The following is a 22,987-nucleotide window of genomic DNA, read 5'->3' on the forward strand; positions in this document are numbered from 1 at the left end:
GACTTTCTTAAATATAGTTACTTTTTCCTTCAAATGATCCCGGGAGAGCTCTGGGTCAAGAATCCTTACCTTTGAGCTGAGTCATGGTCATGCACAAAGACTTATTCTCTTAGATTTAGACTCATCCTAGGGAGCTGTTTGATGTGCTTTTTCTCTCTGCCGACTCTGCCATTGAAGTCTGTCTTTACACATCGATTCCAGTGGAGTGCTAATTTTTCTTGCACCTGCGTGAATTGGTGTAAATCCTCCCTAGCCTTAGTTTATAAACAACTTTTTTCAATAAATCTTGATATTTTTCCCAACTAAGAAGCTTTTTCACTGAGCATTTTCTAGAGCCCTACCTGCTGCTTTAGATAAAGTTCTGATCAGTTCCCATCTTTGGAATGCCGTGGTTGCGAAATCCCTGGGTATTACTACAAGCAGAGTTCCTTCCGGGAAAAAGAAACCTTGGAACGAGTGGATCTGTGCTTTTGTTTTCATTTTGTAACTTGGAGAATTTTACTAACCTAATGTCATCCTCAGCATCTAATTGAATCTGTTCAGTGGCTTCCTAGGAGTGTGTACAGAATAAGTACAGAAACACTCCTCTCTGGAGGAGTGATTTTGCCATATCCAGATAGCACCTATGTTGTTATAAGGTTTAATATTTTTCTTTAAATCGATTCACATTCTAAAATTTCTCTTTAAAAGAGCCCGTCTAACATATTCTAAACGATAAATTGACATCATTCGCAATGAAGAAAAATACATGGTAGCTAAAATTTAAAGTTGGCATCCGTACCTGTAGTCATTTCACAGAACAACTTTGGGAGACATCCCTTGGGGGAGATGTGATATCGGGGAGACTGAGGTGGGGTGAGGCGAACAGACCCATATCTCTCTGGCTTTAATATTCAATAAGGTTTAATTTTACTTGTGAGTTGTTTACACCATGGTTTTTCAACCTCAGTATGATGGATACTTTTTGGACCAGATGACTTTCTGTTGTTGGAGACCGTCCTGTGTGTTGTAGGATGTTTAGCAGCGTCCTGGTCTCTAACCACTAGATGCCAGTAGCACACCCCCAGGTGTGACAACCGAAGGTGTTTCTAGATATAGCCAAATGGCCCCTGGGGGAGGGCAGAATTGTGCCTGGTCGAGGACCACTGTGTTATATGTTAAGTCATTGTGTTGCCTTCCCTGTCATTGTTACTGTCTTAAATTGTTAACTTTGTCAAGTGTGCTTATTTAAAATATGCTGCAGGTTTTGAGACTGTGTTTCAGCATTTTTATGCCTATGCCTAAAACTCCTCTACCTCCCAAACGGAAGTGGTCGGCAGCCGTTCCTGAGCCCTGCTTGAGGCACACTGAATCCCTTCACTGGAGAGTTGGCTTTCCCCACTGATGGTCAGTTCCCCAAGGACTCTGCTTGGTAAATGAAAGACTGGAACTTCCCTACCCTCCTCGTGGGTTTCTAGGTTGTATGCAGATATGCTTCATTTCAAGACAAGCCAGTGAGAAAGGGTGTCGTGTGTTACCCACCGTTTACATCAACGGAGGCTTACATTTCTGTCAGATACCACTTCCTTTCAATGTATTATCTCTTAACTTTCACAAAAGTCTAATGATGCTGGTTAATATTACTTATCCCTTTTTTTTTTATTGAGAAAAACTGAAGCTTAGATAGGTTAAATGGCTTCCCCAAAGCCACACTGGTGTCCCAAAGAAATGTTTGCATTAATTATGAACCATAGCACAGATTTATAGATAGCCCGTCAGTAATTGTGTTTACAATTATGTGGCAAATACTGATGCCATAACTTTTGATTAAAATTATAAACCTAATTATAAAATTATAAACTATGATTATTGCTGTTTAAAAAATATTCTGGATGAAAACTTGAAAGAAATTTACCCAAATACTCGTAGAAGTTATGGTTAAGTAGGAGACTTTTGGCAGTTTTCTTTTTAACCCACTTCGGAATTTCCAAATGGGTTGTAATATATTTCTTTTCAAAAGGAAATGTAGAAGTTAAAAAATGAAAGAAGATATAGTTTGGATTACTGCCAGAGTTCCTCTTTCTCTACAGTTCTATCTAAGAAATGTCCATGTTCTGCACATGTACAAATAAGCGTCCATATGTCTGGTGTCAGCAGTCTTTCAGAGTTGATTTGCTGTGTCTTTGGGCAGAAGGCTGGCCTAACACCTCTTGTTGAAGGAAGTACATGCCCAGGATACCTCCTTGGGGCACCCAGCCAAAATCATAGGTACTAATGAAAGCAGGCCGTGGGTCTGCTTCCTCTGTTTTGAGGAGGTTGCTTTGATTGCTTGTTTGTTAAATGCAGATGCCTCTGGGATGAGATTCAGCCTTACCCATGTTATTCTTGATAGCAGACTGCGTCACCATCAATTTCTTGACTCATAACTGGAACCAAATTGACAAGACTGAAGTGAAAACATGGTGTGCTGTGACAGAAGCTAAGTAGATACTTGCTTGCCAATAGGACGTGGAGATCATTCTTTTTTTTTTAAAATAAATTTATTTATTTAGTTTTGGCTGCATTGGGTCTTCGTTGCTGCGCACGGGCTTTCTCTAGTTGCGTTGAGCGGGGGCTACTCTTCGTTGCGGTGCACGGGCTTCTCATTGCAATGGCTTCTCTTGTTGCAGAGCACGGACTCTAGGCGTGCAGGCTTCAGTAGTTGTGGCTCGCGGGCTCTAGAGCGCAGGCTCAGTAGTTGTGGTGCACGGGCTTATTTGCTCTGCGGCATGTGGGATCTTCCCAGACCAGGGCTCGAACCCGCCTCCACTGCATTGGCAGGTGGATTCTTAACCACTGCAACACCAGGGAAGCCGCAGATCGTTCTTTATATGAGTGTTGTTTCAGATGATACTCTTCCTATGTAAACATCCTTCATAGATGTCTTTCCATTCATTTGTTTTTTTAATCCATTTTTAAAAATTGAAGTATAACTGGTTTACAATGTTGTGTTAGTACTTCATACTAGGCATATGCGCTTTGAGAGGAGCGTTTGGGTAACGACTGTGAGCCTTTGTTCCAGAGGAGTCATTTTCAGGGGTGAAGTACCTGACATTGAATCCTCATAACCACTTTGTTAGATGGCAGGGCAAAAGCCCATTTTATATAAGAGTAAGATGAGTCTCAGACAGATTAACAATCCCCGCCTCTGTGGTTCTGTGTGGTGACATACTCCTTAGCGATTCCTCTGGAACGTGGTGTAAATCTATTTAAGTGAGCTTTCGTTTTGGCTTTGGGTTCTTGTCAAATGCTAGCAGTTTCTTGGTTTAATATCTACTAACATTTTCTCAGGCCTCTTGCCTCTTTAGTCTTTACATGTGTTACACCTAATTTGAAATTGAGATCTTGGTTAATTACTCTGCATGATTATTTCCCTGAAGTACAGGGGAGCTTTGTTTACCAATTTTGTCCTTCTTGTTCATAATGTTACAGCGCCTATGGCTCATCTCAACTTTAAAGCAATCACCCTCCTTACCCATATTTTGAACTCTTATTTTCTGGCCTGATTCTATGCCCACCCTCCCCACAATTACAAAATGCCCAAGAAATATGACCTTGTTTTATGTATGTTTATAGTAATATGTGATCTTCATATCCACCAAGTCTCCTGCAGTTACCAGAAACAACAGTGTCATATCTGGAAAAATATTTTTTTTTACTGTTGTTTTTAAATAGCTGTAGACATTTCAATAAAAGTTTCTTCTCAGCTTTTCTCTGGCGTGTGTCAGGAGAAAAGTACAGTAACAGAGAATAGGGCATCACTATGGCACAGCTGTCTGCATACTATCCAGTTCATTGAGCTAGAGAGTTCCCTGAAAAAGGAGCATTCTCAGCCAAGTCTGCCCTTAAAAAGACACCCAGGGTGGCAAGCCCAGATCTTTGGGGCTTGCAGGTACCATTTCCTTATATTGTATTCTAATTATCCTCTGGCATCATGGCAAACAGGATCAAATCTAATGGTCTAAGGAAATGTAACAATGCCCAGTATCAGATAGCGATGCACTGAAGCCTCATACTCAGTAAAAGTGGGAAAGCCTGCAAGTGTTCATGACCAGAGGCCAACCCACGTGGTCTCCGAGCCTTTGTGCTTGTGACTTCTGAGGCATGGCAGTGACGTGGTCTCTCCAAGGACTCACAACCTACTTATAAGCCATTCCAAGAGCACGGAGCACAGGGGCGTATGGAAATTCCACTCTCAAGCTTAATATACGAAATGCAAAATGAATTTTTCATATTGGGCTTTTCAAAATGGGAAAAATTCCAGCTTCCCCTCCACTAGTGTGCCTTTTGGAGTTAGTGCACTTTAAAGCAGCCGGAGGAGGGAACGATTGTGACGTAAGCAGAGTGGTGTTTGCAAGTGAGAGCTGTATGAGAGGTGATGGTGATTGTGGAAATTCTGGTTGTCGAATTGAACAAAGAGTCATCGCTGAAGGAAAAAAATATCCAGAAACACGTTGTTAATACTCTCTCAGACTGGGGCGTGGAGGACAGTGCTGTAGATCGAGTGGAAAATAAATAGAGAGAAAAATGCCAAATTAAAGGGAGCGGGGGGGAGAGCACATAACCAGTGTCTGATGCATTTCCTTAAGAATCAGTGTGTTTGCAAATTGCTCCATTGCATCTTAGCAGAATCTAATCTGAGTAACGAAAAGCTGACTAGCAAACATAGTTGGATGAATTCCCTCAGTACTCCTGAAATATAACAGAGCAAGGGACAGTATAATGAAAAACAATGGAGAGAATAGCTCGGGGCTTAACTTATGATCAGTGTTCGTTACAACAAATGACACTTTCACTGCAGAGTTACCATAAAGATTATTGAGTCTTACGTAATGTGGTTCCCCTCTGAATAGATTCCAGAAGAGCTTAGCCTGTGAACGGGAGGGCTGAAGCAAGAGGAGGACTGGAGGCGTATTCAGTACCACTATGCATTCATTTTTCCTAATGGTGCTGGTGAGCCGCCCATTCAGAACTCTGGACAGAGCAAAAGAGGTGGAACCTTCTTGCAGGAAGACCCACCATGATCATCTTTGTCATTGACTAACGTGGTTATATGATCAATTCAGTGAAGACCAGGCTCAGAAAGTGACTAAACTTGTTGGTAGTTTTTATAGCCAAGGTCCTCACCTTATGTTCTCTGACATTTGCAATTTTTCTCCATTATACAAATTATAACATTTAAGAAAATAACACAAGAGGGAGGGGTTATGGGGCTATATGTATACGTAGAGCTGATTCACTTTGTTATACAGCAGAAACTAACGCAACATTGTAAAGCAATTATACTCCAACAAAGATGTTTAAAAAAAAAAGAAAAAGAGAAGAACTCTTTGGAAAGAAACTGTGTTTTGTGCAAAACTTAGGGCACACAGCCATAAGGCATTTTGTAACTCTGTGGCTTCAACCGAGTTTAGAATGGACAAGCCCAGTTCAGAGCTCATTGTGTGTAAAAGCCTTGTTGAATAAGCATGTGTTTAGTACCTGCTAAGCACTTTATCTTATTTCATCCTCCTAATGACCCTGTGAGGTATGTACTATTATTATTATCCATCCCATTTTCCGGGTGAGAAAGCATGCTCAGAGAGGTTAAGTTCTCCAAGGTTACCCAGCTGCCAGTTATCATAGACGAACCTCAGAACCAGGTCTAATAGTCTGCCAGACATTTTAACTTCCATGCAGGTGCTGAGCATAGAGAATCTCTCTCTCTCTCTCTCTCTCTCTCTCTCTCTCTCTCTCTCTCTCTCTCTCAGCAGGCTGGATTTTGAAATTGGACAAATCAAGTCTTGGACCTTTCCTTTCCCATTTGTTATGAGATCCTGCAAAGGTGACCTAACTTCTCTTAACAGTGGTTGTAATGAAAAAAAAAGTTCATGTTTAATGTGTGGCCAGACACAGTGATAGGCTTCTTACGTGCTTTCCCCATTCATTGCTCACAGTTGTAAGCAGTGTAGGTCCGATAATAATTTCCACTTTACAGATTGAAAAACTGAGGCTTAGCGTAAGTATCCCAGACTGCACAGCTGAGAAGTCTGCCCAGAATCCTTTCATTCAGCCAGTACTCACGAGTCATACCAGCCTTGCTCCTTGTGGGCAGTTTCAAAGTCAGCTCTGTAAAGTGTCCCCATTAGAGCGTTAGCCAGAGGCAAAGGTGGCAGCCCTGTGACCCGAGAGATACAAGCAGAGCAAGGGAACTCAAAAGGGGTAGCAGGTGAGAGGCTGTGTCATTGCAGGGAATAGAGCACTGGTATTTGAGAACAAGTCAACAGCCGTCAAAAGGATCATGCAGACACCTGTGGGAGCGCAAAAGCAGACAAGCCTTTGGATCCCACCCATTCTTTTGTTTTCCATTGACTTTTTCTGAGTTTGGGGGAAAAAATACCTCGATGAGGAATGGAGAAAGTAATGATAATGTTAGCCCTGATGTAGCAGCAGATTTAATATTTGTCCCCCTGTCTCTCGTAAACACGTTGTCTTCTCCTTTATAAAAGCTTGACTGTGCTGTTCCCCCCTCGTGGCCACCTGCAGCGAGCTTCTGTAGACCTCCATGGAGGGGGCGGGGCGGGGGAATGGAGCAGGGTGAAGTGCCTGAGCCTGGATTTAATATTTGCCACTTTAAAAGGCGCACCGCTGGGTGAGGATGTCTGGCTTGTCTGGAATGTGGCAAAACTCGTGAATGCACTGGTCTAGAGCTGCCTGCTGCTGAGCCCCAGCCTGGGTGGTGCCCTCTGGCCGGCTGCCAGCAGAGCTTCTTTGGCTCTTAAAGTTGTTTTTATGTTTCCTTGCTTTGGGGAAGGAGGGACTGACTATACTTTTCTCCAACCAAGTTCATGGGCTTTAGGAGTTATATGTGTTGGCCTGAAGACCTTTCCAGGCTCATATTCAGAACTACTACAAACAGTTAAACATACTGGAAGACTCTCTAGGTAAGTGGGATTACTTTTAACAAATATTACATAATTTTATATACATATGTAAGTATATATGTTTTACACATATATAAAATATATACATATATAAAACGTACATATAAATATATATCCATCCTTTTTCTAAAGCATTAAAAGTAACCATGTGCCAAGAAAGGGTCCATCAGCTTTCAAAATGCGTTTCATCTAAGTACAAGAAGATTGCTCGATTTCGCCACGCTCGATTTCACCATTTTCAAATGGTCTCTATCTGTGTTGTGCAACATGGTAACTGCTAACAACTCTTTTTTTTTTTTAATTTTTTTATTTTTGGCTGTGTCGGGTCTTCGTTTCTGTGTGAGGGCTTTCTCTAGTTGCGGTGAGCGGGGGCCACTCTTCATCGCGGTGCATAGGCCTCTCACTGTCGCGGCCTCTCTTGTTACGCAGCACAAGCTCCAGATGCGCAGGCTCAGTAGTTGTGGCTCACGGGCGCAGTTGCTCCGCGGCATGTGGGCTCTTCCCAGACCAGGGCTTGAACCCGTGTCCCCTGCACTGGCAGGCAGATTCTCAACAACCGCACCACCAGGGAAGCCCGCTAACAACTCTTGAGCCCTTGAATTACAGCCTGTCTGATTGGGATGTGCTATCAGAGTTTTCAAATACTCACCAGATTTCAAAGACACTTAGTACAAAAAAAAAAAAAATCATTAAATTTATGATATTAAATCATTTATCTTTAGATTAAGGATAAGATAGACCATCATGTTGATATGGATTACACATTGAAATGGTATTTTGGATCTGTTGGGTTTAAATTAAATATATTACTAAAATTGATTTCATCTGTTTCTTTTTACTTTTTTAACATGGCTGCTAGAAAGTTTAAAGTTAACTTGGTGGATCTTCTATTTTGGACAGAACTATACATATGTGAAAGTAGAGAATACGTCTCTACCAAGTGGAAGTACTAATATGTGTTTAAAAATAAAACTTTAAGAAAAGCTTCCTGAAATATTTATGAGAGGAAAAATGAACCTGCTGCAGGTATTCAGCAGACTGACTAAGAGGGGCTTGTTTTACCATTCCAGGCAAAATATGTTGGACAGAAATCTTGGTTAATAGCTATCCGGGGGGGTGGAGGTGGGGGTTGGAGGGACATATTTTTCCATGAGAAGACAGGTCAGATTGAGTCATGTGTTACAGAACGTGGTTTGTGAATATTGGACATAACTGTTGTGCACATGTTCCCTTTGTGATTTTTCACCCAAGTGTCATCACGTGGCCACATCGTGACCACAGCCTCTTGATGTAGATACTGTGTGTTCCGTTCCGGACCGCGCGCCGCACTCCCCGGCAGTAGAGCAAGTATCGCGATAAAACGAGGCCCACGACGTTTCTGGTTTCTCAGTGTGTATAAAAGTCACGTTGACATTATAAAGTGTGCAATCGCATTATGGCTAAAATAGTGTACCTTCCTTCATTAAATAGTTATACTGCTGGAAACATGGCACCGATTAACTTGCTGGATGTAGGGTTGCCGCAACCCTTCCATCTGTAAAAAAGGCAGCTTCTGCGAAGTGGGATGCGACGAGGCCTGCCTGTACCGGAAACGGAGGCAGAAGAGCAGCCTCAGGCGGGATCGCACAGAAACCCCGGGCCTCTGGCATCTCCACCTCACGCTTCTGCTTCTGCCTCACTTCCGCCGTCTGTGTTTAGGGCTAACGCCTTCCAGGAGTGTTGCGCGGGTGAGACTCGTAAAGGGAAGGCTTGCGATTCTTGGATGAAAAGGCCTGTTGTGACAAGCTCTTCTCTCTCCACCCACGGCCCCAGCTTTGCTCTGAGTCTGCAAGACCCGTTGGGGGCATCAGAAGCTAAAGCTGGAGCCCAAGAGAGAGTCCTATCCTCCCCTCAGATTCCCGGGATGCCCACTCAGATTCAGGGCTGATGCACGGAATCCTCCAGTAGATCGTCTTTAACATTCAAGCGGAAACCACAGACATCTTAATTTTTAACCTTTTGGCACTTGAAAACCATAAATTTCTCTGAGACGCTTAAGAATCTGATTTAACAACAACAACAAAAAACTAGGAGGAACTAGATGAGATATATTAAATCTGCTGAGTATATCAGGGCTAATTTTTTTTAATAAATTTATTTTATTTTATTTTTTAAATTTTTGGCTGCGTTGAGTCTTCGTTGCTGCACGCAGGCTTTCTCTAGTTGCGGCGAGCAGGGGCTGCTCTTCCCTGCGGTGCGCGGGCTTCTCATTGCGGTGGCTTCTCTTGTTGCAGAGCACGGGCTCTAGGCACGCGGGCTCAGTAGTTGTGGCTCACGGGCTCTAGAGCGCAGGCTCAGTAGTTGTGGCACATGGGCTCAGCTGCTCCGCCGCATGTGGGATCTTCCCGGACCAGGGCTTGAACCTGTGTCCCCCGCATTGGCAGGTGGATTCTTAACCACTGCGCCACCATGGAAGTCCCAAAGGTATTTTTTTTTTAATCCTCCATTCCTTTTTGGAATATGTTTTTCCCCAAAACCCAGAAACATGAAAGTGAAACTAAAGGAAGATTGGGATCCATAGGCCCTTGTACTCCTGAGCTCTCCTAGATGTTTTTCTCCATTATTTTCTTGACAGTTGTTGGGCTTATTCCCAAGTACCACTTTGTTTCTTGCACACAAAAGCCTGGCTCCTCCTCTACTGCCAGCCTCTCCTTACTGCTAGTCGGTAGTTTACATATTGCAATCAGGAATGGAGGGAAAGCACAGATCAACTGGATATGCCGTGTTCCAGGGATGGTGGGGTTTGGCACTTGAGAGAGAGCCCAGCTTAGGTGAGGGAATTCGGCTTTGCTGGGGAAATGGCAAAAGGCAATGACTAGAATTGACTTGTAGGTGCTGCTTCCTGAGGTCCACCTGGCGAGAGCCTCATGGCTAAAGCGCCGCATGGATGCATCCACCCGTAGGTAGGTGGATGTTTTCTGGTTTTGATTCCTAAGGTTATTTTTTTTTTAAATCTCTTTGCTGTGGAAGTAGAACTTAACCTCACAGAAAATCCATGGACAGGGACGAGAGGCAAGTAATACAGCGCTGCCTAGAATCTCAGGCGTCATGCTGTAATCTAACCCGAACGTAGGAGGAACCTTGGAGATGTGAGGTTTCATTTAACATGATTTTGCTTAAGGGTAAATGAGTTCATTTAAGCGAAGTGCTATACAAGTTTCATATGTAAAGTGTGCAGGTTCCATTCAGATGCCCAGCTGTGACCAGGTTGAAGCCATTGCTCATGGTGTTTGATCTAAACAGGTTCTGGTGCCTTCTGATTGAGTGTCCATTCAGGGAGCGAGGTAGGGGGTGGGTGGCAACATTGTCTGTCTAGGGAGACACAGATTACCCAGTCAACGGATTAGTTCCAAAGCCTTCTGCATCCTGATTCAGTGCTATCTGCCATGCACTCTGCAATCTGTAGGCTAGCACCTAAAGAGCCGTCTCGCTTTCCATCGACCTGACTGTGAGTCACCTGCCATGGTCACATCATCCAGTCACCTGGGCTGAGAGAAACTGAGAGGGGAAGACGGCCCCGGGAGCAGGGAGTCCAAATTAATAGCCACAAAGAGGAAGAGAAAGAGGACGAGTAATAATACCTCTAGATATGCTCTTACCATCTGTCCGCATCTGAAAAACGAAAGACAAAGAAGAGGCTTCCCTGTTGAGACGCTAGTATTCCAGTTCTGTGACACTGGCTCTGTATTTGTAACGTCATTTATATCTAGAACCACGGGACAGATGTGCACCCCCCTGCATGGTGTCTTTCGTTCAGACTTAAATGAGCGCATACAGAAAACGCCACGGAAGCTTCCTGTGGAAATGCTGTTGTATAGGGTGGGCTACCTGAGTTTGGCTATTATGATCACTAGCTTAATAACTTAAAAGGTCGCTAACGCCGAGCCTTTCCTCAGGGAACCACGTGTGGCCAGGAAAACACCTATCTTTCCATGATAATAAAAATCCGTTCTGATTTTTAATTTGTCCAAAGGAAAGGAAGAAAACCCCAGTGTTTTTATAATGTTCATTTTAACTTAATTCTCTCTCGTAAGCTATTCCTGTGTTCCGCTAGTTATTACTAATATCAAACGATGGTTAATATTCAGTAAAACCCACTGTACTGTAAAGGAGTTTAATGGGAAGCCCTGGTCACACGGTACTTTGAAAGAGAATCTCCCCAAGAGGCAAACGGACTGGGCTCCCAAGCAGCTTCACTGAATGGCACCGTGATGCATTTACTGCTCACCCTTTCAGCCTCAAAACCCTTGCAGAAACTGGGGAAAACACATAAGAAACTGATGTAGGACCAGAATTTTGTAACAGAGGATAACTGCCCCTAAAGAGTAGAAGACTTGCCTTGGCCTTCACAGCACATTTTTTTTTTCCAGTGGACAGCTCTAAGTGGGAAGCATGTCTGTCATCGCTTGATGAGTATGGAATTGAGGAATGAATCAGGACCTTGGCTAAGACACTCTTTCAGTCCGCCAGTAAATGTTTATTAGGTGACTCGTGTGTGGCAGGCACTGGAGGAACAAAAGGATTAAGACAGTCCCTGCTTCAGAGGCGCTAATGATCCAGCTGGGGGGATACTTGCATAGTTGGATATTTCAGTACATCCTAGTGAGTACTGTGATGTATGTTTTCATTCAGTCAGTCAACAAACGTTCATCATGTGCCCATGGCATGCCGGTCGGTGAGGATACTCAAGAAGACAGACAAGGTTCCTGCTCTCTCGGAGTTCATCTTCCATTCAGGGAGGTGGCAAACAACAAGTAATCAAAATAATTTTATGTGACTGTGGGTGGGAAGGACGTGAATGTGGTTAAAGAGAGAGAATGTGGGCAAAAGAGACCTCTGTTAGGAACTCACGTTTGAAGTAGACCAGAGTGATGCATCAGTCAGGACTCAGCATTCCTTGGATTGCAAGAAACAGGAAGCGTAAGAGGAATGGAGATTATTTATTTTATACTACTAATAATCCAGCAGTACAGTAGACTTCAGGCATGGCATGATCAAGGGCTCAATGTCACTGGACTCCATTTCTCTCCATCTTTCAGTTCTGCTTCGTCTGCTGGCTTGTGTTCCAGGCAGGCTCTCTTCACAGAGCTCACCATGGCTGGCAGCAGACCTGGGCTCCCAATTCAACTCAAACAGAAAAGAAAGGACTTTTCTTCCCAGCAGTGTGCGCTGAGGTCCTAGGTCTTGCTCTGGTTGGCGCAGGTTGGCTACAGGCTCATGTATGAACCAGTTTCTGCACCCAGAGTAAAGGGAGAGGCTTGAGACTTGAGTTGTTTCGACACCAAAGTTGGGACAGCATAGCCATTCACGTCCAAGATATTGACGCTCTCTCTGTCCATTCCCTCACCTGTGAAATGGGGATAGGAAGAGTGTCTATCTCAGGGATACCTGGAGAAGAACGTTCAGGCAGAGGGAGTAGCAAGTACAAACCTCAGAAGTGGGCAGGGGCCTGATTTGTTTGCCTATGTGCTGGAGATTGGGAACATGGAGGGTAGAGGCTGAAGAGCGGAGAGAACTGGCCAGCAGCTGGACCGTGCAGGAGCGGGCCAGCCTTTGAAGGATTGTGGTGGCGCCACGTTTATTTTCTCTGCTTCCACTTAGAGACGTAGTCCTATCGGGGCGTCCACAGAACTCCCAGCTGGGTCCTCACCGCCTTTCTCTGGGTAGTGCATAGGTGCCCACTGCTGGCATCTACCCCACTGTTTGAGTCGCTGATCAAAACCACGCTCTTCTGATGGGCAGGGTCTCCAGCTTTGTTAATACCCTTGGCTGGCTTCCAGCCAAGTCCGGCTGGCCTGAGTTGTGCTGGCGTTATTTGGGGTAACTTCCCATGTTTCTGCTTTGGTTCATTTTGTGTTGATGCTATCATTTAACACCTGGAGGGCAATCTTACTGTCTTTAAATTCAGGTTTTCGGGTGGTGCTTCACTCTCGCCCTGACTGTCCTATCTCTCCAGCCAAGTCTGTATTGGCAGGATATGAAATTTAAAGTGGGTTGTATGAAATGGACAAAAGCAATAATTTGTGATTTCTACAGTATTAACATCCAGCTGTCCATGTTAACGAATCTGTTAGATAATTACTGTTTAGCCTGTGAGAGCCAGATTCAAGTTAGTGAATTTTAATCATTGTGTTTTCTTAGGAATAATTTTTGGAGGGATTAAATGCACATATAGAAATATTTTCTCCCTTCCTTGTATCTATAAGTAGGTTTGTATATCTGTGTGTATGCTACAAACACATAGACACATACATGGTTGGATGTCTCTTTTTCAATCTCCACATACTATATCCCAAAATAATTCTTGTCATAAAAAATATTCCCCAATACTCCATGTCTGAAGTCTATTAAGGAAGTAGCTTGTTTAGAAAACTTACCAATGCCCTTCCTCTTGTTTTCTTTGCTTTTTAGTTTATTCTGTAAATTGCAACATTTAGCACTTTGCCGTTTAATTTAAAAGGATTACCTGTTCTCCTAAATGCTTAAGCAGGGAAGCAAGTTGCAGTTATTGATTTTTCTCTGCATGTATTCTGTGAAAGCTGTATTTGCTCCTTCCCCAGGGAGCATACCCCCTGAACTGCATGCTTGCTGGTGACAGCTCAGACCTCTGATACATAACCAAAGACCTTGCCTAATATCCTTGCTACTGCTCGGGGAATTTTTATTAAGTAAAAGCATCATTAGAGTAGACAGGATGATGAAGTTTAATGAGCATCTTTTGTGCATGAGATTGCTAGTTTTGCTCTGCCAGAATCCTCCTTTCTCCCCTCCGTGGGGCAGAGAGCGAGTCTAGAATGTATGGGGTATTTTTAAAATCTGCCTTACATTTCGTATTTCTGTATAGCTTAATATCTGTCCTAAGCCAGCTACAGATTCCTTTTGACTATCTATACAGATGCTGTTTACCACATGTATGTGGATAATTTCTTTTTACACTGTGTGTTGGGGACAGAGAACGGTGACGGTTGTAATGGAGGCGAATGTAAAAGACACATCCTGGTGTTAGTGAATTTCACGGAACCACCTCTTGGAGGTCTGATCTCAAAAAATGACTGCCTTTTGAATTAATGAGACTGCTCATGGGAATATGGTAACTGTTCTTTTTTTTTTTTTTTTGTCTTTAAGACTCAGCAATTTGTGTGCTAAGGTTCTGTCACCAGCCCCTCAGAAGCTGCTAGATGGGATAAATAAAGATACTGCAAATGCTTCTTAATAATGTAGGCTTCACACTCTGTCCACAGATTTATTTGAGGAGGTTTTAAATTTAGCATCCTACCATAAGATTACAGATTAGACACAAAATGATTTCTCTCCGTTATTGTCACCGGCCATATACTTAGATTTTTCAAATTGGTTCTTTTCTTGGTCTGTATAAGGACTTTCCATGGAAACACCCAAAACAACAGGAGGGAGGCATATGACATGAGAACAGCATATTGCACCTCTCATATACCTGGCATTCTGAAACATAATATTTACATAGCACACAATGTGTTTCCAGCAGCTGCCTTGAGTATGTAGAATACAAAAGAAGTGAAGTCCGCAAGTCCCCGCCCTCAGGAAAATGGTAAGCTGTTGAAGAGGACAAAACTGAGAAATCCAGAAAGATGGGAGACAAGATAACTTCCGGCCTAAAGAGTTTGAACTTTGGAGCTCTTGCCTGGGTTTGATCCCGACCTTTTGCTAAGCCTCAGTTCCTTCATTTGCAAAGATAATAAGATAAATCCAACTACCTTGGCTTGTTGTGACAGTGAATGCTGATTGCATGGTTACCATATTCACCGGGTGTCCTGATCCAGGTGCTCTACTGGTACTTGGAAATAACAGCCGAGAGCAGAAATCACTTTGTATCTTATGAAGGACTTAATGATGAAATCCCAATAACCCCCCTAGTATTTGGCGAAGGCGGAAATTGGAGCGGGGCGGGCGGCAGGGCAGAGAAGGCTGTGAAAGGCCGAAAGATGTGGCTGCGATCTGAGCTACAGAGAGGGTGGAGGCTAGGCGTTTCAGGCAGTAGCAACACAGACCAGCAAAACACCGAGACCAGAGGGATCCTGGCTGACGGGAAAGACTAATCCCAGGCCTTAGATTGATTTAGTGTTAAAAAATTTCGCAGATCGCCTGCAAGGTAGACGGTATACAGATATGACCGTTTTCCAGTGAAGATAACAGAGGTTCTGGAAAGCTATGGGACTCTAAGGTTACTTAGCTAATAGGTGGCAAAACTCACACTCTGCCCACGTTTCCTACAGTCCACGCGCCCTTCCTCCAGACCAGCCTTTCTGCACTCGGACGGTGAGCGAGCAGAGGGAGATGAAGGTGGGTTAGTTAGGCGTTGCATGGCATGTTCTGTGGCTGCTCTCGGATCCAGTGGGTAGCGGATGCTGTTTTCCATGCATAAACCGAGGAGAGAGAATTCCGTCAGTCACATGTAGGACGCATTGGAGGAAGGAAGGAATCGGTATCAAGGAGACCAAGAAGGGGGAATTCCCTGGCATTCCAGTGGTTGGCACTTGGCACTGTCACTGTGGGGGCCCGGTGTTCGATCCCTGGTTGGGGAAGTGAGATCCCTCAATCCCACAAGCCACACGGTGCGGCCAGAAAAAAAAAAAAAAAAAAAGACCAAGAAGGAGGACCTGTTATAATAATCTAATGGCCATGTGGTATAGGCCTATTTTAGGGTAGAAGAAAAAGAATGAATAAAATCATAAGATGATGGAAAAAAGAGCAAGTACCGTAAAGCAGCTTGTTAATCCACTGAGTCACAAACCTTTTGAGAAGCTGGTGAAAGCTGTGTTCGCCTTCTGCTGAAAAATGCACATACAGCTTTGCTTGGAGCGTCAGATCCTACCCTGGCCCCAGGCTGAGACTGAAAAAAGAGGCAGGTGCCAAAAAGACTTCATCTTTTTGATCCTGGAGGTCTGGAGACTTCAGAGGGACAGACCTGAGGAACTGGGCTAGGGAACTGTTGCATGCATTTGGTTGGGTATAATAGCTAAATGTCCTAGTGGGAATTAGGCATAGCAGGGGTTGAAGATGGTGGTGACTTGGAGGGCTCCTATTCAGAGATGATCACTGAAGCTACAAAATCAGATGCTCTTTCTAGGGAAGAGGATAGAGAGAGCTAAAAGCAAAACCACAAGGGCTGCCGAATTGTTTGGAGAAAGAATAAGGACCAAGATAGTGCATTGGAGCCAAGGGAGGAGATTTTTCAAGAAGGAAAGACATGGTCCCCAGTGGTCTTCGTTACTGCAGCCATGAAGCGGTGTGAAGGTCTGCCAGAGACCCTTGGATCCAACAGAAACAGTAAGACTGAAATGGATTTTTTTTTGCCCAAAATGAAGGTGGCCGTATTAAATAAAATTCACCTATCAGTAGCAGAAAAGCGGACATATCATACTACCCAATATGGTATTTGTTGAGAAATTCACTCTGATTCTGGTGGGCTGGAATTGTTTGCTGTGCCATCTTAGATGTCATCAGGCAGGGGTGTTGAGTTGTGTGGAGTTTCAGGGGGCCAGTGCGCAGGCAGCTTTGACAGGATGCCTCTCAAGTGACCAGTCTGGTGACCTCTGCTGTCCATGGCATCGTTTCATGATGATTTCTCCAGAGCTGATCTTTGGCTGGGATTCTGCAGATGGCAGCTCAGGGCAGGGCCCGCTCCCACAGGGACGAGAACGAGAGCCCTTGTGAGCCGAGTGATGGTGCCTCTTTCATCTGCCACAGCACAGAGCATCCGCAGGCATCTCACCTTGGAGGAGACCCTTCAGCAACAGAAGCCTGTCCATCAGACACCTGAGCGTAATTGATCCTGTCCTGTCACTTTAGATGGTTCTCTGTTCATTTTTCTGCCCTCCTTGAACATCTCCCAGTTATCCTCTATAGACTTCAGATTTCAGCGGGCAGAAGATTTTCCAAGACCCTGTGCCACAGGTTCCCTCCATATGCTGAGTGGATCACTTGACCCACCAGCGGCTGTGGCCCATCAGTGACCGTGAGCCGGGTTCCTCTGTCAATGCTCTCAAGCCGGCATGGTCAGATTTCAGTGCCCGCCAGAAACCTCCCCAAGAAAGGATCTCCCCACAGGCTCATGAGGGCAAAGTCGATCCCAGCTGTGCTCTGTGCATGCGCAGAGCCAGGGTCTGAGAAGCAGGCGGAACTGGCCAGCATAGCCTGAGTCGTGGGCCTTCGTGAGAAGCTAAAGGAGCAGCTGCTGCTCTGGAACACTTGCTCTGAAACACCTGCTCTGAGCCTGTACGCACAGGACCTTGTCCATGTCTGATTAATCTCTCTCCACAAGCCCTGCAAGGTAGCAGTTTTCATCATTTTGCAGATAAGGACATCAGACTGTGACAGAAGTTAGCTTCTCAATGTCACATGTTCTTTGGGGCAAACAGGGTGCAGGAATGCAGAGGCAAGTGAAGCCCCAGGACTGTTCTCCAGAATCCCCCATGCAGGATGCCAGGGCTCCTGTAGGGCGGGACGGGTACTATCTGAGCAGAGCACTGAGGGGATGTGCTCATCCAGAAAGCACCTTGTGCCACGGTCTGAAGGGTAGTTGGGACCCTTCCAAGGTCGAAGAGGTGGAAGGTACGTCATGAGAGGAGAGTATGGGGTGATCAAAGGGACGGAAATCCATCCTAAAGGCTGTGGGCTGTATTGATCTATCCTGTTTTCCACTTTCTCTATTTTATGATGCTTTGGCATCTTGGGGGTCTTGCTGTCTGGGGAGACTCCCAAGCTAGCTCATTCCTAGAGGAGCAAACAACTCATCTGTTAGCGCATCTTTTCGTATCCAAGCCAACCAACCCCAAACCCCTATCCTAACTACCTCTTTTCTCTAACTCACATGCACCAAGCCAGTATTCCCCATGACCCAGACCCAGGTACTGGATAACTAGAGATCACTTCTTTAGCCCTGGGCTCTGAAATTTTAATCAAATCATTCACTTCTAAACTCACTCGTACCCTGCCTCACCCCTTCCTTTTTGTGAAACCACTATAAAGCCTCTAGGCTTTGCCCTCTCCTGAGCGCCTCTGCCTCCTAACCAGCCCTTGTGCTTCCCCGCGTGGCCCTGCTCACAGCTGCATGTAACAAAATGCTTTCAAAGGCACAGACCTCTCCGTCTCCTCCCTGTCACCTCTATGAATTAAATCCTGGGGACATCTCAAGCATGGGCCATGACTCTTAGCTTCAGAGTATGGAGAGAGCCAGTCCCTTCCTGTCTCATTGTGGCAGAGAGGGGACAGCTGGCCTGCCCATTTCCTCTCCCTCAAGTGGAAACAGCACCCGTTTTTCCTTGGGGACACTCCTCTGCGCCCTCTCTGCAACTTAGTTTTTAACTTTTCCTTCTTTTCAGTGAATTATTATCCCAGATTTTTTTTTTTTTTTCCCTGCTGAAATTAAGCAAAATCTTCACAGACAGCCCCAGAGAGGCTCACTTACTGTATCGGTTCCCTATTGCTACTGTTAACAAATGACTGTGATCGTGTTTTGGGTTTTTTTTTAACTTTTTATTTTATATTGGAGTATAGCCAATTGACAATGTTGTGATAACAAATTACCATGATATTAGAGGCCCAAACCATAACCAGTGCACTATGTTACAGTTCCAGGTGTCGAAGCCTGAAATTTAGGCGTCAGCAGGGTTTTGCCCTTCCAGAGGCTCCAGGGGAGAATGCGTTTCCTTGCCTTCCTAGGGTCTAGAGTCTGCCTGCATTCCTTTCTCCACGTCAAAGCCGGCAGCTGAGCCTGTTCTGGCCCTCCAGCCCCCCCCGCTCTTAAAAGGACCCTTGGGATTACTTTGGGCCCACCCAGATAATCCAGGATAATCTCTCCATCGCAAGATCCTTAACTTAACCAGCTCTGCAAAGTCCCTTTTGCAATATAAGGTAACATATTCACAGGTTTCAGGGATTTAGGATGTGGACATTTTGGGGGGCCATTATTCTGCCTGCTACACTTACTTAATTGCCTGGAGGCCCCCTGGCTAATAGCTGGTGGAACCCAAGACTGGGGACCCTGAGATGCTTGTCCTTACTGCTCTGCCAGAGCCACGTCTCCAGGTAGGAATGGCCGCTTTCACGTATCCAATCTACAGATGAGAGTCAAGTGCCGGCTCTCATCCGGCCACACAGCTGGAGGAGGGAAAGCGTCCCGCAGCGCAGGGCAGAGTCATCCCGGCTTTGCTGGTGACTCACAGAAGAAGTGGGGCAATGCATTTAGCTCTGCCTTAGGTGCCTTCTTCAAAGAGGATTCGAACCTTTCTTCCACAGATGCTTGGGGATTTGGCGTCGATAAAAAAATACCATATTCTTTTTCAGAGGAAAAAGCCCTAGAGAAGTAAAGTAATCATATAATTATCTTCTTTTAATCACTCTGACTATAACCCCACATCAGTCTTGTTTTTCCACAAGCCCTCGTGGGCCACGTCCAATAGTCCTGTCCTGGTGCCAGGCTCATTTCACCACCATGGCCACCCTGTGAGAAAACGCATCATTTTTTAACAGATGAAGAAACTGAGGCACGGTGGGGTGAGGCTTGCTAATCGTTTGCCCAGAACGAACAGTTCGTAAAGTGGCAAAACGAGGATTTTAAGCATCAAGTTCAGGACTGCTATCTCCTGTCCGGCCCTTTGTAGCGAGTGGCTTGCTGTGTAGCCCTAGGAAGGCCAGGCACGCAGTGGGATCTGAGTCCAAAAAGGCAGGCGTTGAAACGCTGGAACATTCCAGTTCCTTCCTGGAAAGAGGAGCCTTGCTGAGTCCCGAGCAGCTTTTGCACCGCCTTCTGAAATGACTTTGCTGGATTACCGCCATCAGGGCCCCGCGACACTGCCACCCTCTCTGGGAAGGCTTCCGTGCCTGCGTGTTCAGGATGTGGTCCCCAGCAGGCCTGCATCAGGTCTTTCATCTCTTCTCCCTCCTCTGACCCCTTTATTTCTTTTGATATCACTTTCCCAGCACCTGAGTCTTGCCGGGTTTCCAAATTCATGAGCGAAGGAGTTGTGTTTCTGCAGATTTTTGTAATCCTTAACATTTGATGCTGTCTGCGAGTAAAAACGTGTATACTTTTTTCCTTTATGGGGATAAAAGTTTAGAAAATAGAGGAGAGACACGTGAAGCTGTAAGAAAGCGGTACCATGGGAACAGGTACTGAGACCGTAGGTGCCTGTGTGAATGCACAGAACAGAGCAGTCAGACCTTGGCTTCGTGCCAGGTGGGAGGAGCTTGGAGCACATCCCGCTGGAGCGCTAAGCCCCTGCTCTTGAGGAAAGCGGCATCCTAGGAGGAGACGGGCAGACGCTATGAGAGGATAAGCTTGTCTCAGGGAGTGTGTTGATAAAGGTGAGGAACGTAAGGGCCAGCTCTACTTTGGCTCAGGGTTTCGTCTCCCTGTCTGGCGTATCTGGGAGACATGCTGGAGGGGCAGGGGAAGGGGTGCACAGGCTGGGGCCTCCCACGTGATGCAAGGTAATCTTCCTGTCTCAGGATCCTTAGTCTCACCTCTGCAGAGCCCCCTCTGCCCTGTAAGGTGACAGTAACAAGTCCCGGGGGTATTAGGACAGAGACGACATTGGGGTTTGGAGTGGCAACAGTGGTGAAGCCTGACTGGCTGAACCTTCCTTTCTGCCTAAACCAATGTTTCTTTCCCTGGATCCAGGAACCCCAGGTGTCCAGGGCACAGAACCAGCTGCTCTTTTTAAAGTCCAGGGGAGGGGGTCCTGTGTTGGTTTGAAGATCCGTTTTCCTGGATGGCAGGTTCTCTTGGGGAGGAAGATGTTTCTGCTCAGGGGTGCCGGGGAGGACTGGGCCTGCCTCTCCATTCAATTAGCCAGAAGTCCTCTAAGGGAACTTCTACAGACTTTGAACGTTGACTCGCGAGTGCTGATATGACCCATGTAGGACATGTGGTACCTCCTTCACCCTCCCCTTTACCCAGAGAACGTTCCCAGCACCTGGCTGGACTTAACATTCTTCAGCTCGTAGCTCTGTCTGCTGCCACATCCTGCGTTCTAAACTCCTTGGGAGCAGAAACCCATCTTCATGACCACTGTTGGTAGATGCTGCTTGTTACTGCTTCTGAGGAGATGCTTGGAAGCCTCTGGAGAAGATAGACTACGTCTGACCTGTCAAAACCCAGTGTCCAGCTTTCCCTAAGCGTCCAGTCAATTGGACAGCTCCGAGCACCAGGTCTCTCCCTCGGCCTGTCAACCACAGCGTCGGTGTCATCAAGAGCATCAGTATATGCCCAGTGCAGGAGAGGGTGTCGATTCCCTGCGTGGATCCTAGAACACGGGACACCTTGTACAGGAAGGTCAGTCTTTGTGTCTGCCCTGTTCAGTTAGCATAAGGCAATTGCACTAAGCGGGGTCAGACATTGCCTTCCCTCGGGAGGCACTGAGACACCCACCTGCCTCTCTCAACGACACAGTTATATCAATAAGGGGAGTTAAGGTTGAGCTGTATTTATCGTAGGGTGGCTTTTAATTTCGTTTAATCAGAGTTACTCATAAATTACCGATTAATTACTGCCTGCTGTTGGGTTCCATCCCCTCAGCCGCGGAGCTAACTCCACTCTGCGATGGATGCCATGGCTGTAATTGTAGGCTACTTTGTCAACATTTAATCAGCGGTACTTATTAACATGGCATTGGTGGGTGGTCGCCATCCCAGCGCCGTCCATCACGGGTGAGCAGCTAGCGAGGGCTCGGATACCGTCGCTCTCTGTCACGTCACCCGGCCCTGGGGTTCTCGGGCCGGAATGCTGTTCACTTTGCACTAAGTGGACACTCCATCATTTCAGTTCGGCCCAATTTCTGTCACTGTCGACTTCAGCACTCGTGGCCTGTGGAGCTTCAGTCTGGATCGGCCAGGCTAGGCATCATGGTTCCCCTAGTCCTGGATCTCTCTTTCTTTGCTGATTTCACACTTAGCCCAGGGAGTGTAGGATTCCAAGAGACTTGTCCAGAATTGGACTTCATGGCATGGTGGGGAGAGAGAGAGAGAATATGTGTGTGTGTGTGTGTGTGTGTGTGTGTAAGACAGTTTATAATTCTTAAATCCAGCATATGACCCAGAGAAAACAGAAATGACATTGTGGTGTTCTTTGGCTTCCTGAATATTCCTAGAGATGAATCTGTTGATGAAAACGCTGCCAGTAGAAGCATATCTTGTGTTCACAAGGTAGATCTCACGGTGTCCCCTCCTCTCTCTTTTCAGCCTCTACGGCAGACACATGCAGGCAAACCCAGAACCGCCGAAGAAAAATAATGACAAATCGAAAAAGCTCAGCCGGAAACCCCTGACAGCCAAGAACAAATAAGGGGTTGGCATGGGCTGGACTCCTGATTGCTTCTCTCCTTATTACTTCTGTTGTCTCTTTTTCTATCTCACAAACGAATACTGTGTGTGTGTGTGTGTTTTGTTTTTTCTCTTTCTAGCGCTTACCACCTTACCTTTTAAATTCTTTTGGTGGGTGGTAGATTTTTCATAAGTTCTTCAAACCATTTCCATTTGTTTCCTTGAAATTGCCAAAGGCAGGCTTAATTCAGCTGCAAATTCCATATGAGGCACAGCTTTCAGCTCCTTGAATAGATGTTCACAGAGTTGCTTATTATGAAAAGAATAATTAAAATCATGTAATCATTTAAATGCCACAGTTAACACTGTTTATTCACATAACTCATTATTTTTGCTTTATTAACAGTTTTCCTTCACCACCGAGATTTTATGTCAACTTCCAAATGATTTTAATAAAATCTTGACTTCGTGTCACATGTTGCTTCTTGAATAAAAAAATATCTGATCTTGGGTATACCAATTTTTGTTTACTTTTTCCCCCAAAATGATCTTATCTACTTTTATTGGTTGTCGATGATAAACTCTGAAACTTTCCATGAAAGAAATGCAGCATTAAATCAGAGTTAGTTTCTTCTCACATCGATTTGTCAGTTTTTTTTTTTTTTCCTTTGAGGACTGTTTCTAAATTAGGAAGGAGCAGAAAAACA

General features: G+C 45.3%; 1 protein-coding gene across 6 annotated transcripts in view; it reads left to right on the top strand.

The window, feature by feature from the left end:
- RSU1 (Ras suppressor protein 1) overlaps nt 1-22,987 on the top strand; it is a 300,130-nt gene that overhangs the window by 172,075 nt on the left and 105,068 nt on the right. For 3 of the 6 annotated variants that reach the window (XM_022580587.2, XM_022580585.2, XM_022580586.3), the window contains one exon: nt 22,200-22,794. The exons of the other annotated variants lie outside the window; for them this stretch is intronic. In XM_022580587.2, coding sequence (XP_022436295.1) covers nt 22,200-22,302 — 103 coding nt within the window. In that variant the 3' untranslated portion in view covers nt 22,303-22,794. Of the gene's footprint in view, nt 1-22,199; nt 22,795-22,987 lie in introns of those variants that run through there. 6 annotated transcript variants of the gene reach the window in all.

Source organism: Delphinapterus leucas, chromosome 2, assembly GCF_059928025.1.
Source record: "Delphinapterus leucas isolate spDelLeu-1000000601 "Yukka" chromosome 2, BTC_Dleu_Yukka2, whole genome shotgun sequence".
In the NCBI taxonomy this organism is placed as follows: Eukaryota; Metazoa; Chordata; class Mammalia; order Artiodactyla; family Monodontidae; genus Delphinapterus; species Delphinapterus leucas.